At 47.9% G+C, this 18,193-nt stretch overlaps 1 protein-coding gene across 3 annotated transcripts; it reads right to left on the bottom strand.

The window, feature by feature from the left end:
• Window positions 1–150: 150 nt before the first annotated feature.
• Window positions 151–18,193, bottom strand: FAM118B (family with sequence similarity 118 member B). 3 transcript variants are annotated; one of them, XM_075909290.1, is made up of 9 exons: window positions 18,055–18,193; window positions 14,124–14,423; window positions 10,717–10,800; window positions 8,256–8,508; window positions 6,429–6,656; window positions 4,776–4,904; window positions 1,932–2,217; window positions 1,097–1,153; window positions 151–604 (listed from the first exon to the last, which is right to left on the bottom strand). In XM_075909290.1, exons 3-9 carry the CDS (start codon window positions 10,791–10,793, stop codon window positions 591–593), a joined length of 1,044 nt encoding a protein of 347 aa, XP_075765405.1. In that variant the 5' UTR covers window positions 10,794–10,800; window positions 14,124–14,423; window positions 18,055–18,193; the 3' UTR covers window positions 151–590. The 3 variants fall into 3 exon arrangements, with proteins under 3 accessions (XP_075765405.1, XP_075765408.1, XP_025039661.1); XM_075909293.1 differs by lacking the exon at window positions 18,055–18,193 and adding an exon at window positions 17,827–17,872; XM_025183876.2 differs by lacking the exons at window positions 14,124–14,423; window positions 18,055–18,193 and adding an exon at window positions 13,493–13,542.

Below are 18,193 nucleotides of genomic sequence, written 5' to 3'. Positions count from 1 at the left end.
GTTGTTTCTCTTGTTGAAGGGACAGGATAGGTTGCTAGGATGAACACTCTGAAATGTTTAACTTATTTGTCTCTTCAGCCCTACCATAAACTGAGTTAGGCACCTGGGATGTGGTGCTACACCCCAGTGAAATGAATGAAGCCAAAGCAGTTAAGTGAACAGGCTTTTAATACAGCTTCAACATACAAAATACAGTATAAAGAAAGGACTAGAAAACTAGAGCGTCAAGTAATAAAAACTGCTCCAAGTTTCATTTCATTGAAATGTGCAAGATATTAAACTGCAGAGGCTGCTGCTGTTTAGAGAGGGAGAGATTCCCTCCAGATACAATAATCCTCCTTTCTCTTCAAGGTTGCAGTAACTGCTGTGTAAACTACAAGCCATCTTCAGCAGCTAGGATCATCCAACAGGGGCTCAGTCAAGTCTGGTTGTTTCTAGCAGGATCACAACTGAATCCCAGTTTCTTAATAACCAGCCACTGAAAAAGTGAGTGCTTTTCCTGTAAACTGACTGAGGTCCACAGGCTGGTGGGATAGCTGCCAAGGTCTTGAACTCAGGTGAACCAGTAGCACAAACAGCTGAGTAGAAGCTCAGGTACTGCCCCCTGTGTAAAAGTTAAAATAGCCTTTCAAAGAGGTCCAGAAACTGTTTCTTTCATCTACATTAAACTGCTCATAGCACCCCTATGCTAAATTTTGAATACCAGGTCCTGGAGGAGGAAAGGTAGCATATACTCCCCTGCTGTGCCTTAATTTGTGACACTGTGCAAGCAGCTTTTAAGCTGTTTGATCTGTGTGTTTGGCCCACCTTCACTGAAAGCTGCTTTGACCATCAACCCTCCAAAGTCAGCCAGCTAAGAGAGGTAGGTGGCTGGCACTGCCTCACTGTTCTCAGATCCAGCACATCAGTATATACAAGTCTGATCTCAAAGCTGCCACTAGTTGTTCCTATGACCACAAGCAGCAGCTCCTTTAGCCCTGGACTAGATGGTTGCATCTCTGGGAGAGGGCTGTCTCCCCTCCCTCCCTGGCATAAACATTCCCAGTTTTGCCATGCTGGATCTCTACCTTAAGAGCTTCATGAGTAAATGCCATACCTTTTATTTCAGCATGGGCTGTAGCAGAGCCATTTAGCTGTCCTTCTCTAGGCTGAGCTGGGGAACAGAGAAGATGGTATTTAAGAAATGTTGTTTGGTACAGCTCCAGCCAGCTAAAACCCCAGGAAATAAAATGAAGCAGCAAGCCAGTCAGGGGAATGAGATTTGCTGCTCCTGTTTATTCCCACCCCATGGAGGAAGGAAGGGGGTGAGTGAGAGCGAGAGAATAAATAATTTGGAAGTTACATGCTGGAAGGGAAGGATCAATCTTACATCTCGATACAGACCAAAAGGAGAGGAAAAGTGCTGTAAGGGTCCCTAGGCAGACACCAAATGTAGAATTCAGAACTAAAGAAGACTATTTGGCTTGTGCATCTGGTGTTTTGACACACAGATATCCTTTCCCCTGGCTCCTCCCCCCCCTCTGATAGTCGACTAGTAGCTTACATCCCCTAGGAAGCAGCACTCAACCAACAGCAACAACAGCTATCTACTGTTAAGTTTAACCAGCACTGAAACGAAACAGACCCCACCTGCATTACTTTGGCTCAATGCAAGAATAAAATTATTCAATGAATAAAACGGTACAGACCATGCCAAAGCAGGCACAAAATGAGTGTTTTAAAATCTTCAGTAATTCCAATTTTCTGCTAACTGGTATTTTAGTGTTACCAAGAGAAGAGATAAAGGGGCAGCTCAGGCATTATCCCTCAGAGCTTGCTACGCTATCGTACATAACACTGAAGCCCTTGTTGAAATGGCTTGGAGACATGAGGTGATGCATGCCAGAGTGCAGTGCATTACTATTCAGCACAAAGCTCATCACTCCACGTACCTGCTTGACCCCGCGTGGAGATCTCACTTGTTAACCTCTCGAAGTAGTCAGGTAAGTCGGCATATTCGTCGCCATATGAAATGACTTTAATCCCTTTATCCAGCATGTTTTCACGGAGCTTCTTAAATTCATCCACGTCTCCCCTCCGCACCAGCATGAAGTGCTCCAGATCCGACTTGTGCTTCACAGCTTCTAGGAAGAGTGCCTGAAATGTGGTGTCATCCACAGTCCAGCCACAGCCCAGGAACAAGAATGATTTGTTTTCATACAGCTTCTGGATCTCCCGCTTTAAAAAAGAGAGAGAAGAGCAGTCTGGGCAGGTTTTATCACGGCTCTTGCAACATGCAAGTTACGCACCATTTGGCTTTTACAAAGCCTCGGGCTCTTAATATGACAAGGTTTACATTAGTTCAGTTATTGTTAGAGTTCCTATCCCATGGCAACTCACCCATTCATCCTAAACACAGATTCATCTGAAATGCCAGGATAGAGACTTTCCTCTAGTAAGTATGGCCTCCCTTCTTTGTGCCCCGGTGTAAACAACCAAATTAAAACGTGTAAGAGTTGCTTGCATCCATATTACCAAGTACTCCAGACTCCTGTCCTTTTAGTTCTTTACTAATCCCCTAATTGTGTCCTCTGCAAATCTGTGTTTACAGCCAGGTCATTAACAAAAATGTTAATGAAGTAGGGCCAAGAAGCAATCCCTACAGAACACCCTTGAAACACACTTACTTGCTGAAGTCTGCATTTACAAAAGACCTAGCTTCTAATCCACAGACTGTGCATCATATTAATTTTATATAATAGTGGTGTAATGAAAGTGTCAAGTCAAATGCCTTACAGAAGTCTAGGTATTATATCAACACTTATTTTGATGAGGTTATGGCATTTATTTTATTACAATCCTTTAAACAGCAACTCTGTTACCTTGCCAGGGATCAATGTCAGATAAAGACCTATAATCACCTCGCGCATACCATTTGCCCTTTTAAAATACTTGGAACTACATCAACTTTCTTCCACTTCTCGAACTAATTTATAGAAGGCTGGGCCTGAGAAGTTCTAGCCAGACTGTCTGACCCAAGGGGTGGGGGAAAGGGACCAATGCCTAAGTTAAGGGCTTCTGGAGAAACCTGTATAGACAAATCTGATTGTTTTGCTGAAAAACAATTTCCTTAAAAACAGAAATAAAAAAAATACACATCAGGATAGCAGTGGCTGCAAGCAGGATACAAGACATGTACATGCTGGTAGGCTACGTCTACATTGGCCCCTTCTCCGGAAGAGGCATGTTAATTTCCAACTTCAGAATAGGGAAATCCGCGGGGGATTTAAATCAACATGGCCGCCGCTTTTTTCCCGGCTTGGGGAAAAGCCGGAAAAAAGCATCTAGACTGGCGCGATCCTCCGGAATAAAGCCCTTTTCCGGAGGATCTCTTGTAGGAATAAGAGATCCTCCGGAAAAGGGCTTTATTCCGGAGGATCGCGCCAGTCTAGACGCTTTTTTCCGGCTTTTCCCCAAGCCGGAAAAAAAGTGGCGGCCATGTTTATTTAAATCCCGCGGGGGATATTTAAATCCCCCACGGATTTCCCTATTCTGAAGTTGGAAATTAACATGCCTCTTCCGGAGAAGGGGCCAATGTAGACATAGCCATAATGTTTAACTGTCAGAGTTAAGGATATTAAAATGTGATTATCTGGCTAATTTGTATCAACTGTATGATTAGTCGATAAGCACCTCTGCAGGGCCATAGTGGGGGTAGCTCCAGAGGAGCCAACTCGAGCCGGGACTGAGCAAGTCCTGGTTTGTGCCAGCTCCAGAGCCATCTGCGCTTTGGCTCTGCATTTTAAAATGCAGAGGCATCGCGATCAATGCGAGCCAGAACTGCTCAGTCCCGGCTCACGCTGAATTCAGCAGCCCCTGTTCATGGCAGGCCGCCACAGAGTCTGCTCCAGCTCCAGCCCGTTCATGGCGGCCAGGGCTGACTGCTATGAACGGGTTGCTTGGCAGCAACAGCTCCTGCCTTTCTCCTGTCTGTGGCAGGGCCCAAGCTCCCTGCTGGGACCCAAGCTGATAGGGGCTGCTCCACAGCAGTGTCCCCCATCTCCTCCCCACCCCTCACTAGAGGCAGCGGGAACCAGCTTTAAAGCCGGCTCTCGTCCCCAGCTTGCTGCGCCTCTCAGAGGCAGCGGGGGGGGGGGGGGGGGGCAGCGTCGCAGAGAGCACAGGTCTAGTGGGGACTGCTTGAGTCCCTGCTTGCCCTGTGCTCCCTGCAGCACTTCTGCTTTGAAGTGTACATTTCAAAAGCAGAAGTGCCCGCAGTGGGAACTGGTGGGAGTAGGGACTGAAGCAGTCCCTGCTCACGCTGTGCCTCTGCCTCCCTTGCCTGCTACAGAGAAGGTACTGGGGGAACCGGCTTTACCAGTCCCCCTCCCCCCAGCACTGGCTCCTGCTCCCTCCTCCCCTTACTGCCTCTCTGAGAAGGGGAAGCAACTAGTCAAGTCGACTATCCGACAAGCATTTGCTAACACCCCTAGTCAGAGTTAAGGATGTTAAGTAGTGGTTAACTGGCTAATCGCGCAGTTAGTGACAGGAGTCTGCCATGAGCATCAAGAGAAAATGGAAACTCCACCACCATACAGTCCATCTTGCCCCTTTCAAGATGTCTTTGCGCTGAGTGAGATCTGAACCTTATGCAGAAGCAGAAACATTTGGTGGAAAAACAAGCACCATTACCCCAACAATGAAGGGAAAAGCCAAACAATCACAAGATCCCAGCTATGCAAAGCATTCTCAGCTTGGGGGCCCAGGCAGGAAAGGGCGCACGAGCTGAAGCTCACCATAACCTCTGTGTTGCGCAGCACATTCTGGTACCCAGCTGGATGGAGAACTATTCCACTGGGGTTTGTGTAAACTCCATGGATATGCAAGACACTGAGCTTCCTTTTCTCCTGTGCCCACTCCAGCACCTGCACAAAACAAACAGTGTGGTAAGTATCTGCAAGGCATGCCCACCCGCAAGACAGAATGGAGTGGGGCAGAGCGAGCTGCAACTGGATGTCTTCATTTGGCAAATCGACATTCCAGGAATTAAATTGTTATAGAACATTTCTGACGAGGAGAGATGCAGAGAAATCCTAGTGCATGTGAAGAAAATAAACTGAAATCATCTGCAAGACATCTAAAACCACAGGAGGTCAGTGCTTAGCTAAAGCCTTCCAAGGGTCAGTTTCGGCCAGTCCTCCACAGGGGAGCCAGATGCTTTCCCCAGGCCCCTCATTGCAGGTCTTGCTGAGGCATCATTTTGTAGTGATTAGTTCAAGTTATGAATAGAGCCCGGCTTTTCAGGAGCATCCTGAATTTCAGCCGATTTGAACAGTCAGCTTCTCCTTCAGACCCCTACTCTCATGAGTTCTGGATTCATCTTCTCATGCAGATTAAAAATGGTGTTACACTGCTCATTTGCAGCAGAGGTTGCTGTTTTGTCTTGTCACCCACTGTTGATAGGAAAAGTAGGATTCCTCACTCAGGACTCAGCAAGGAAATGTTAAAACAAACTGTAAGAGCGTTATTTTCATATGCATTGATCTCAAAACTACATGCTTATTCCATTTCCAATCTCGACTCCAAACAGTTTTGAGCATGCTTAGGTTAGCCTTTGTTTGCTTCAACATAAAATCCTTATCACATTTTCCTAGTTTACCATGTTTGCAAATTCATTCCTACATAGCTCTTTTCCTTATTTAATCCTGCAATGACTGAGAATACTATATTTGGATCACTGTAAATATATCCAGTAGTGCATATTGGGAGCTCATGTAGGAGACTGGAATTTAGAAATGTGATTGAACTGATATATTTGACTTGGGCATAATGAAGAAAAATCACTAGCTCCTGTCCCTCCTCCCCATATGCTGCTGCCTCTGATATAGAGATAGCAGAGCGTGGGGAGGGAAGAACATAAGAACGCTCATTGATTAACCATTTAAATATGTATCACACATTCCTATATAGTCTATAATATACCACAAAAGGAATATATTTTATCCAAAAAAATTGATTAGTTTTTTTGGTGTATATAACTGCCAGCACAGTTCAAAATCGTAAAGCCAAGGCCTGTCTGGAGTCAAAGCTGGGAGTACGCTGGCAACTGAAAGCCAGAAGTCCTAAGCACAAATCAGAGCAGTACAAAAGATATTAAATATGCCCTGGGGCTTCTGAGTTACAAGGATGTCCGCCAGCATTTCTAAGGACTGACATTCGGGATGCAAAGGAACTTGAGGATGTTCTTTCCTCTCCTAGAATACTAGACTGCAACACTAAAGGACCATCCAGCCTGGGATATATAATCTACCACTATAAATTAATGTCAGTGTCAATAGCACGACACATTTCGAGCAGGTGCAGGATGTTCCACCACCACTGACCTGTGATTTGTGTGAACAAAGAGCAGAATGTTTAGCCTGGCTGCCATGAGGAAGAGTCGGGTTTACCTTTTTTTCATCAGTAAGGTCGAGAGATTCAAGCTGTTTCCCTTGGTCTGTTGCATACAGTTCCAGAAGGTTATCAAAGTTTGTAGTTAATACGAGCGCTCCATTTTCCATCAAGTGAAGCACAGACTGAAGCAGCTGTTTCCCAGAATCCTCCATTTTAGACTCTAGGTCATCAAACACCTCATATAGACAGTCTTTGAAAAACGTGGAGCGGACATTGCTAGTGCGCTGCAGAGGGAATCGAGAAAGCAAGGTCAGAGCTGGGATTTGGTTCCCTGTAGCATTTTTCATAGCATGGACTTGGAGTCGAGGGCAGTATACAAACCTACATACCTAGCCTGAAGCACTTTGCAAGGCAATGAGTTAGCAGGGGGTACAGACCACGTGTAAGCAAACACAGCAGCAGTTATGTGATCAGAAAAGAGCTTTCAGGTTAGAGAGTAGGCTGTGTGAACAGATGAGATGCAGCCTCGGCCAGGACACCAAACCGATTGCCCACCCTGGCATGTCTAACGTGCTCACCATGCTGAGACAGAAGCATGTACAAGTACAGTGAGATCTTTACTCTCTATTGAGCACTCATGCAGACAAAAGGGACATAGGTTTAACCATTCCGTTAAAATAGGGCCCTTTTAACTGCTGTACTCAAGTGCTGTCCTTCGTGGCAGCAGCAAGGACAAGCACAAGGCCTGAAGTGGGATTTGAACGCACAGCCTTCTACCCAGAATTGAGACCACTGGTGGCCAGGCCTCCCCAAAACCCATCTCAGAGGCACATTCTTCCCCAAACAACATGCTTACTCTGGAATTGCTAAGAAAAACTAAGCCTTTACTCTCTCAGGCAGTGCTAACACAGGCTGCTAACGAAGCAGGTACTTTCTGCAACACAGCTATGTAAGGAAACAGTGCACAGAGCAAGGTAATCTCCACAGAGGAACTCCCATCTGAGCCCCCCTCCCACCACTTCAGTCAATACAATCATGAACTTCTGAACCAGAGCCATCAAGCTACAACTGATGCACCATCTCACTGATACCAGCTAGGCTGGTTTGGTACCTTGACCCTGGCACACTAAGTGATGGGAGTAGGAACTTCATGCAACTCCCTGAGGTTGCCCCAAGGACAAGGAGGCAGGACCAGTGGATGGGTTTCAGGGACAGCAATACCTAGCCAGCCAAGCCCATTAGGGCAATTGCTAGGGCAAATCCTTGGCCACCCCCCACTCTAACAGACCCATTCTACACAGTGGGGCTACATCTAGACTGCAAGCCTTTTTTGAAAAAGAGCATCTTAGACCATGGGTTGCCAAACTGTGGGGCGTGAAGAAATTCCAGGGGGGGGGGGCACGAGGCAACCCTGCCACACACATCCCCGTCAACAGCACTCCAAGTTCTGCTGCTTTTTTTTTTGGGGGGGGGGGGGGTGTAAGGGTTTCTCAAAAATCAAAAAGGGGGAGTGATGCCGAAAAGTTTGGGAATCATTGGTCTAGACTACAATCAGTACTTTCGAAAAAGAAAGCTGCTTTTTCGAAAGAGCACCCAGGCAGTCTGGATGCTCTCTCTTGAAAAAGCACAGTTTGCATTACATAGCGTCTTTTTTCAAAAGAGCACTTTCAAAAAAAGGCGTTATTCCTCGTAAAACGAGGTTTTCCACGGTCAAAAAAACTGCTGTGTTGTTTTGATTTATTGTAGAAAGAACGCGGCAGCAGTCTAGATGCAGAGGAAGTTTTTTTTTTTTTTTTTTTTTTTAAAGGCCACTTTTTTCAAAAAAACTCTGTAGTCTAGACACACCCTGGGGTTGATGAATCCTCCTGCAGGTATTCACTCACCGGAGACAGTTTCTGGATAAGGTCATGGGCAACATGAACAAGGTTCTTGTCTTCTTGGAGACATTTCTGAAACTTTCTGCTCTCCTCCTCTTCAAGAAGATCAAAGTCAATTGCAGCATCCAGCAGGGCCTGGATTAATCCTTTCCAAGACTTCAGTGCTGGAACTTGAGGAGCTACGGCTGCACTGATCCCTGTCCCAATTACCAGAACAAGTTCACCGGGCTTTTTGGTTTTAAGGCTTGGCAATAGTTTCCTGCAGCAAGGGAAGAGAGAAGGACATTTGTGCTGACATAAATGCGTGTCCCAAATGCACACACCGGGGCCAGAACTTGGAGGAGGCAAGAGAGGCTGAAGGAGTTGGCCTGCTATGCCCAGATTTCAAATCCAAGCGTACACTCGGTCACTCATGGAGAGAGACAGGGCAGCGACAGAGTCTCCTAAAAGGCAGTGCAGTTCTACAGGCCAGTAACAGCCAACTATAGGCATGAGATAGTCACAACCTGGTCCTTTATCAGTCTAGTTAAGGCAAAATTCCCTGGCACCCAAACAACTTTCTAAAGCAGAGGAAGCCAAGTTAATTTTAGCTGCAGGACAGCAGAGGTCCTAGCAAGTGGTGCCATCTAAAAATGCAGGTTAGGAGGATGGCTGGAATGTGGTGAGTGGCAAGGAGGTTTGCCTTGATGATCCCAGTTGATGTACACTTTTGTACACACCCACTAACAGGCTCACAATGCACTCCCTGTGCTGTAGCAAGGGGGCTCCAGCACACCCTGGGGATTTGGGAAGAGGAAATTATGTAACCTGAAGTGTATCAGAGAAAGCAATATAGGATGGCAAGCAGCTGGTCCACAAGGGGAGCTGGTTTTTATCTGGCTGATTATAGAGGCAGCAGCGCTGGATGGCAGGGGGTCCCTTGGAGTGGGGCCAGGAGCGCACTGGCTGCCGGCCCCCCATCCTTGGGGACTATTGATTAGTCATGTAATCACTAAGATTTCATGAGGTTACACATCTATTCAATTACACAATATCTAACATTCCTACTGCATACTGGCTGCCTCTTGAGGAAACAATTCTTTGACCCTTTGGTTTGTGAATATATTCAGATATTACTCTACTACTCATATGATCTGTAATTTTTATGCAGGGAGTTAAATTATTTCTGAACTCTAATTCTCCCGTAAAAGAAATAAACTTTCCCTAAGAGTCTGGAAGTGCAATCAGGCCTTTTTATATTTTCAGAATCCTGTGAGCCTGAGTATCAGAAAATGAGCCCAACAAAGATGATTCTAAGCAATAATTCTTCTAGAAAGACATTTGGTTCCCACACTGATAAGAAGCCATTTCTATTATTGCATTCCTAGCAAGCCAGCCTACACTCCCAGTCTCCTTTCTGTTTACATTAGAGATCTACAGGGTGGAAAATGAAAACAAAAACTAAAAATATTTAAAAAAAACCCTGAAGACTTTTATTGTTTTTTAAATTAAGTTTTATTTCACCCCCTTCCTGCCTTCTCACAGCCAATAAGTCAGTCGAGTTAGCCAACTACATTTCCTCCAACAGCTCTTCAGACATATTTTTCTGCCAAACCAACCCAGAGAGAAGATCAAGCACTGGCTAGTATCTTCAGCACATCCAGGCACCCTCCAGGATGCCAGGGAGTTAAAGTAACTGAAACAAATCGGATGTCCTTTTCTGCTTTGAAACAGAACCCGTTCTGGGAATTTTCTTAACCTGAATTAAATACCTTATCTTACAGGCTAATCACCACAAGAAACAGGCTGGACTGAATTAAACCAAAGGCATCTAAATCATCAAGGGGAAAGCTTCAATTTGGTCTTTATTTTTGCTGTTTCTTTGTAATGGGATACATAATGGTGTCTCCTGAAGCCAGAGCCCAGATCCCAACATCTGTGGGAACTTCCCCAGCCTCTTGCACCCAATAGCTCCTGAATCCCCCACAGGACATGACTGGTTGTGCCATATTTATTATAAACCACTCTCTCAAGTGTTAGATTTTCCTCCCGTGCCTTTTTTATATAGAAAAACAGCCTTTCACTCAAAAGCTTTGACAGGCTCACGGAGTCAGTATATTTATTTTTTATTTATTTGCTTTAAGCAATAACTAGGCCTTAACATATTTTGTATTAAAATAAACATGTTTAAAATCTGAGTTTAAGATTAAAAATGAAAATAAAAATCAGATTTATTAAAAAAAAATACAATTTAAATAAAAAACCTGTTTTCCCCAAATAGAGATTTCTATTTACACCAACAAGAAAATAATGGTTATAACAGACGGCCAAAGGCAGCACACACTATCAGACAAGCCTTGGAAAGGTCACTGAGACTTAGTGCCAGGTGTCACACCCCTTTCTAAAACAAATGTAGGGTCATTTAAAAAAGCCTTTCATCATTTCTCCTATTTATACAATATGGACATTGAAATACTAGTAAGTTTACCTGGGTTTTTTTGCGGGTGGTATTCCATCCACCAGTAATGTGTCTTTATCCAAGTTTATGCTCACTGTAGAAGCCATCCAGTTTCTGTAACAGACAAATTTACAATAAGCAAAATTAATAAGTGTGATCTGATCTGGAGCAGCCTAACTAACTTTGTAAAGGAAGAACAAATATTTAGTCTAGTTATCTGTATCAGCACTTTTTGGCAAAGGACTGCACTATTCTGGACTCTTCAGCTCCAACTCAGTCATCTGGAATGAACCAAAAACTCATTTTGAATGAAGTTTTGCAAAATATCCAGGAGATTAATGGATGCTGCTGACCACAAATATTTTCAAACTCCCCATTAGCTAGACTATCCTCTCAGAAGCTTAAAAGTAAGAATTTCTTACCAACTCCACCCTCAAACATTTTTTACCCAGGCTTAATAACTACAATTAACATGGTTGATTTCTCTCAAACGGGCAGCCGTGTTAGTCTGTAACTTTAAAAACAATGAGTAATCCTGTAAGCACCTTAGAAACTAACAAAAATATACACGTTGTATCACAAACTTTCGTGAGCAAAACCCACTTCCTCTGTTCATCTGAGGAAGTGGATTTTGCCCACAAAAGCTCATGATACTATATTTGTTAGTCTTTAAGGTGCTCCAGGACTACGCATTGTTTATAATGGTTGATTTGGTTTTAAACAGCACCCATAATCATTGTGCCACTGCATTATCTCTCCACATGCCAGCCTAACATTAGGATCACCTCTTCTCCCCTGCAGCAAACTCTCCCCAAGGTAATACCTAGATTATAGTCCAATACCATCTCTTTACCTTGCCCACTCATCTTGGTTTGTTGGCCTGCATCCTTAGGCAATGGGGGCACTTCTCTGAGAATATCTGACAGCAAACTTGCTGCCCCAAAGCCAGCAGGAGCAAGTACAAAAGATTTTTGTTGACTCTAAAAAGAGGCTAATGTGGGTTTTTTTTATTCTTTGTTGATGAGTAAATGGTCACATCCATTATATATCTCTACTCAAAGGATTTTACATGCTGACCACTTAAATGTCAAATTATATACAGGCAGTCCCCGACTTATGTCGGATCCGCACTTACGAACGGGGCTTTTCTCGCCCCGGAGCTCACGGGCGGCGGGTCGCCACCCGTGTTCTCCGGGGCGAGAAAAGCTTCTCCCGGTCTCCCTGGTCTGCTGGGGGGGTCCAGCAAAGCTGCTGGACCCCCCCCAGCAGACCAGGGACACCCGAGCAAAGCCGCCCAGGCGGCGGGAGTCCCGCTGCCTGGGCAGCTTTGCTCGTTTGCCCCGGAGCAAAGCCGCCCAGGCAGCGGGACTCCCGCCGCCTGGGCGGCTTTGCTCCTGTCCCCCTGGTCTGCTGGGGGGATCCAGAAAAGCCACTGGACCCCCCCAGCAGACCAGGGACACCCGAGCAAAGCCGCCGCCTGGGCGGCTTTGCTCCCGGGCAAACGAGCAGAGCCGCCCAGGCGGTGGCTTTGCTCTGGTGTCCCTGGTCTGCTGGGGGGGTCCAGCGGCTTTGCTGGACCCCCCCAGCAGACCAGGGGGACAGGAGCAAAGCCGCGGAGCACGCCCGCAGCGGGACAGCACAAGCGTGCCCGGGCTGTCCTGCTGCGGGCATGCTCAGCGGTTTTGCTCTCCGTCTCCCTGGTCTGCAGGGAGATGGGGAGCAAAGCCTTGGAGCACGCCCGCAGCGGGACAGCCCGGGCACGCTTGTGCTGTCCCGCTGCGGGCGTGCTCCGCAGCTTTGCTCTCTATCTCCCTGGTCTGCAGGGAGACGGGGAGCAAAGCCTTGGAGCACGCCCGCAGTGGGATAGCCCAGGCGCGCTTGGGCTGTCCCGCTGCGGGCGTGCTCCGCGGCTTTGCTCCTGTCCCCCTGATCTGCTGGGGCGGGGGGTGCAGTTAGTGCCCCCCCCAGCAGACCAGGCTTTTATTGCCTACCCCTGGGGTAGAGCAGCTGGGGGCTGCCGGGTTGGTCCCGCAGCGCCGCTCCGAACCAACCCGGCAGCACCCCAGCTGCTCTGCCCCAGGCGTCCTGATTCAGCCGCTGCTGGTCAGTTTCAGCAGCAGCTGAATCAGGACGCCTGGGGCAGAGCAGCTGGGGTGCTGCTGGGTTGCTCCAGTAGCACCGAGGAGCCGTGCCTACTGGAGCAACCCAGCAGCACCCCAGCTGCTCTGCCCCAGGCGTCCCCAAGTCAGCCGCTGCTGAAACTGACCAGCAGCTGACTACAGGAAGCCCAAGGCAGAGTTGCTCTGCCCCAGGCTTCCTGGAATCAGCTGCTGATCAGTTTAATCAGCAGCTGACTTGGGGACGCCTGGGTTTCTTAAGTTGAATCTGTATGTAAGTCAGAACTGGCATCCAGATTCAGCCGCGGTTGAAACTGATCAGTTTCAGCAGCAGCTGACGCCAGTTCCGACTTACATACAGATTCAACTTAAGAACAAACCTACATTCCCTATCTTGTACGTAACCCGGGGACTGCCTGTACTCGAAAACCCTTGTCAATACTCCTTCCAATGAAACTGTTGGTCAGGAGAATTGCCAATTTTTGTCTCTGACATACGCAGACATACTCTCCAAACCAGTATGATTAGTTAAAGGGATAATTCTTGAGGAAATTAAAACATTCAGTGAAATCTATGGTGGCACCATGTACAGATGAAATAACTTCATTCTTCTCTATCTCCAGCATAATAGGAAAACATCCTGCACATGCACCAACATGGTGGTCCAGCAGCTCTCATTTCTAACTTACATTACATATCCCTGCAACATGGCATTTTCACCATCATCTCCTCCTTTTCCTGTCCCTGAGCCTTCTTGTTCTCAGCTGCAAGGCAGAAAGTACTCCTAATCACCCCTGAAACAGTCAGTGTGGTAAGATGTCTACGTGTTGATCTATCTAAAACATAGATGGATAGACCAGGCAGGGGTTCAGCCCACAGGACTGCCACCACAACCCAGGATGATTTCAGGGCCAGAGTATGCAGAAGACACCACATTTGCTCCTTGTATGCAGATAAAGCACAGCTTCTGGCAAGTAAGACTCAGACTTTAAGTTTTACATTATCATATATCGGGCAACTGACAGTCAAATATCAAAATTGTTTACAGAGTTTGGATGTAAGCATTTCTCTGTACTATTTGAAAACTCAAATGGTGCTTAGCCATGGGAGTCGACCTGAAACTGATTATAAACAAAAGTTAAACTGAATAGTCTTGTGTTTCATTCAGCCTGGATAATTTGTACTGGAACATCACCAGACAGCCAATGCACATGAGTATCAAATCTAACAGGTCATCAATTCACTGACAAAACACACATAGTACACATCAGCTTCCAAACTTAATTTAGAACACAATGTTTACAACATCTGTTCCCTTACCTTTATGTTTTGTTCCTTTGTCCTCTCACTGTCCCTTTGATCACTCCAGACCCAAAGAAAAATCTGAAATATGCGTCAATTTCTTGCCAGTTCTACCCAACATGCTCTTGTTTACTTCCAGATGTATAATACAGAGAGGAAATCAATGGTCCGATGTTTCTTCAATACCAGAGTGTGTAATGAGGAGTGCCTTAAGAATCCTTGACCACACTTGTAAAGCAGTCACTGACAGACCAACAGACTTCTTTTTTTAAAGCAAAGAGTTGTGTGTCAGCAGGCACTAGCACACAAACAAGAGATCTGTATGAAGAAGAAGACAGACATTATGATAGTCTAGCCCAGTGGTCTCCAACCTTTTTATACCCGAGATCACTTTTTAAATGTCAGAACAAGCCAAGATCTACTGCCCCATCCTTCCCCCAAGACCCCATCCCTTCCTGGAAGCCCCGCTCTCTGTTCTCCTTTTCGCTATCACTTGCTATCCCCAGCCCTTATACACTCTCAGGGTATGGCTATACTGCCGCTCCCCCCCCCGCCGATTCTTCTGTAGGAAGAGGTTTTTCCAAACTTTGGCCTGTCTAGACTGGACCAAAAGTTAGAAAAACACCTTTTTTCGGAAGCCCCTTTATTCCTCATGGAACAAGGAATACAGGGTTTACCAAAAAAGCATATTTGCTCTTCCACTAAAAAAAAAAAAAAAAAAAAAAAAAGCAGAACAACAAACTTGTCCCTGGATGCGGAAGAGTTTTTCCGGGATTCCTCTGGAATCCCAGAAAAACTCCTGCAGTCTAGCCATACCTTCACTGGGTTGAGACAGGATGTGTGGGCTCTGGGTTGGGAATATGGGATTTGGGTGTGGGAAGGGGCAAGAGGTGCAAGCTCTGGGAGGAAATTTGGATGCAGGAGGAGGTGGAGAAGGGGATGCTGGCTTGGGGAGGAGGCTCCAGGCTGGGAATTGTTGGGGTCAGGTGGAGGGTTGGGGTACTGAGCAAGCCACAGGCTTATAGATGTGAGGGTGCAGGAGTTTGGGTTGGGGTATGTGAGGGGCTCAGGGCAGGGAGGTTGGGAGCATGATGGGCTCAGGACACAGATGTGCGATGTGTGGATGGTGCAGAAGTGTTGTGGTAGAAGACTGAGGATGTGAGGGTGCAAGAGTTTGAGGATGGGAGAGGCTGAGGACAGGAGGTTCCAATGTATGAAAGGCTCAGATCTAGGGTGGGGGGGAAGGGGAGGATGCAGCAGCCAGATGGAGGCTTGGCCCCAATTGGGGGTTTGTTGGGCAGGCTTCATTTTTAAATAAAATATGTCAAACAAAAAGTTTCAGCATTGTTTTTATTTATGAGAAGGGCAGAGAACCTGTTTTGAGTCAGGGGTCACTGACCTAAAGAACAGTAAGTTGGGGCTCACAAGTGAGAGGCAAAAAAAAAAAAACTCTTCCAACCCCCTCCCACCGCCAAACCTCACTAATGTGGCCCCAATTGTGCTGGTGGGAGCAGGGGACATGGTACTGAGGAAGAGTGCTAGTGGGTGCTGGGGCAGGGTGCCAATGGAGGCAGGGTGTCCCCAGCATGCATCTCCTCCCGGGACTCCTACCCCCTTCTCCCCCCAGAGTAGGGAAGCCCTGGCACGTGCCTCCTCCTGGGACTCGACTCCTCCCCCCCTGCCCACAGAGGAGGGACGCTCCAGAGCATGCCTCCTCCTGGGACTCCTCCCCCCCTACTTTCCCCCAGAGAAGGGAAGCCCCGATGTGTGCCTCCTCTGGTGACTCCTACCTCACGCAGCAAGTCCCCGGCATGCCACAAACCTGGGTTGTGGTACCGCACCGGCTATAGGGGGAGGGGGAGCAGCCAGCGCACTTCCTAAAACCCCAGAAGTGGTGTGCAGCTGCTGGGCTTCCACCCCGCAGGAAGCTGGCACTACCCCCATTGTTGCTGGAGATAAGTAGTGGGGCTTCTTGGGGGTGGGAAATTGGGGGGGCTTTCGAATGCCTTGCGATTGACTGGTCGAGCCCTCCTGATCAACCAGTCAATCGCGATCGACGGGTTAGTGACCATAGGTCTAGTCTGTAGATTTTAGCCACCTGAGCTTTTAACTCTGATCAGTTTAGTGAAGAATATCAAACACCCAGTTGGTATGTTTGACAAACTTTTGGTTACCCAACTTCCCCCACATATACGTTTATTTTCCCGTTACAGAAGCACTTGTAGGATGTTTACTTGAGAGTCCTGCAGTAGGAGGATACAGAATAACAGCGCTCTTCAGGCAATGTTGTGTAATACTATCTGCTCCCTGCATTTTACAAAAAGTAGCCTCCCAAATCACCTCTGTAACTTTGGTATATAACCAGCTCTTGCAATGGTGGTGGTCTAAACCAGTCTCTCCAATGTGATTACCATTAAGGATGTACAAAAACAATTAAAAATGTAACCATGTAACTGTGACTAAGCAATAAGAAACAACTGAGTATGCAAGGGAGTCAGAAAGGGGAAAACCCATGGCCTAGGGGTAGAGAACTGGGCAGGAATCCAAATTCAAAATGTCAGCTGGATTCTGCATCAGGACAAACAAGGGACTGGGAATGATAGAGTGATGAAAGCAGGAGCTTTCTAAATATATAATACAACAATACAAGCTTCAGGGGACCCATTTGATTTGGTATTTCCACATACTGGAAGCAGAGGAGTCAAAACACTTCTGGGAACAGAGAGGCATGCATCCCAGGGTTGACTGGGATGAGATAAAGACATCAAAAGCTGGCTGGAATCAACATATTAACTGAAGACCCAGAACAAAACATGGGAATCCCAATGACTGAACATTAACACTTAATGACAGCAGGCTGAACATGTGAACTGTGTGTGGTTTGGCAGCAGGACAATGGACCGGAGAGGTCAGGCACCTGCAGTAAGAAGTGTTTGCAGACACACAGCAATCTCCTGAGACTTAGAGACAAAGGGGCAGAGGGCAGAAGGATGGGTTCCTAGAGCCTCAGCTTTAGACGGTATGAACTCTGCCCTAGATTACCACAGAGGAACAAAGATTAGTGCTTCGAGATGCTGCATTGCAGCTGATCCAGCTCTGGGAAGACAGGGGCGGGGGACTGGAAAAGACTCCCTGACATCACAGCAAATACATTGATCCTTAAAATAGGTGAAAGCAGCGAGGCGTCCTGTGGCACCTGATAGACTAACTGAGGTGTAGGAGCATCAGCTTTCGTGGGCAAAGACCCACTTCGTCAGGTGTGAAGTTTCTAAACAGAAATCTCTCCCAGCCCGATGTTCACCGTGCTAGAGCCTGCACCCCGCCCTGGAGGTATCCGAGCCGCAAGGCCCATCTTGGTGGAAAAGCGTCCCCTTCGGAGTCGGACACTGACCAGGTGACTCAGGTCACAACCAGTGTTTCTTGGCTCACCGAGCGCGTGGGCAGCCCCCCCGGGGGCGAGTCCAATGCTGCCCAGCGCGTGTCCTACTGGGGGTGCGCGTGTGCAGGCGCCTGGAGCAAACTATCTGCCACACAGGGATGGGGGGGCGGGGGGCGGGGGAAGAACACTGCTCACAACTCTGCTCACAGGCAAGGAAGCGCCCCGCCCCCGCCCTTGCACCACAACCCCCCCCCCCCCCGAGGGTTTCCTCACACACGAGAGGCGCTTTTATGGGACCTTTCTGGGTGGGCGGGAAGGGGGGGGGGTTATTGAAACACTGACCTGCGGGGAGACGCGCCCCGCGGAATGGAGCCGGCAGCGGGGGGGGGGGGGGGGGGGGGGGAGACGCCAGGCTCTGTGGGGAGGCCGGTCCCGGGTCCCCAGCCGCCTCACCCCGCCCCAGAGGCTCACGTGGTACCGCCCGCCCCATAGCGGCAGCGCGCGCCACAGGGGTGTCCAAGGGCGCGCGCGCCGCAGGGAGGGGTTCGCGCCCAAGCCGCGCGCGCTCACCCGGCTGCGGCGCCCCCGAGCTCTTCCGCCGCTGCCGGCCGGACCCGCCGGCCCACGCAGGCGCGTTGCGCCGCCCCCCGCCACGCAGGCGCGTTGCACCAGCCTCCCGTCCACGCACGGACGCACGCGCGCTGCGCTG

This window comes from Pelodiscus sinensis, chromosome 26 (genome assembly GCF_049634645.1).
Source record: "Pelodiscus sinensis isolate JC-2024 chromosome 26, ASM4963464v1, whole genome shotgun sequence".
NCBI classification, from domain to species: Eukaryota; Metazoa; Chordata; order Testudines; family Trionychidae; genus Pelodiscus; species Pelodiscus sinensis.
This window is presented reverse-complemented; position numbering and strand designations above follow the sequence as displayed.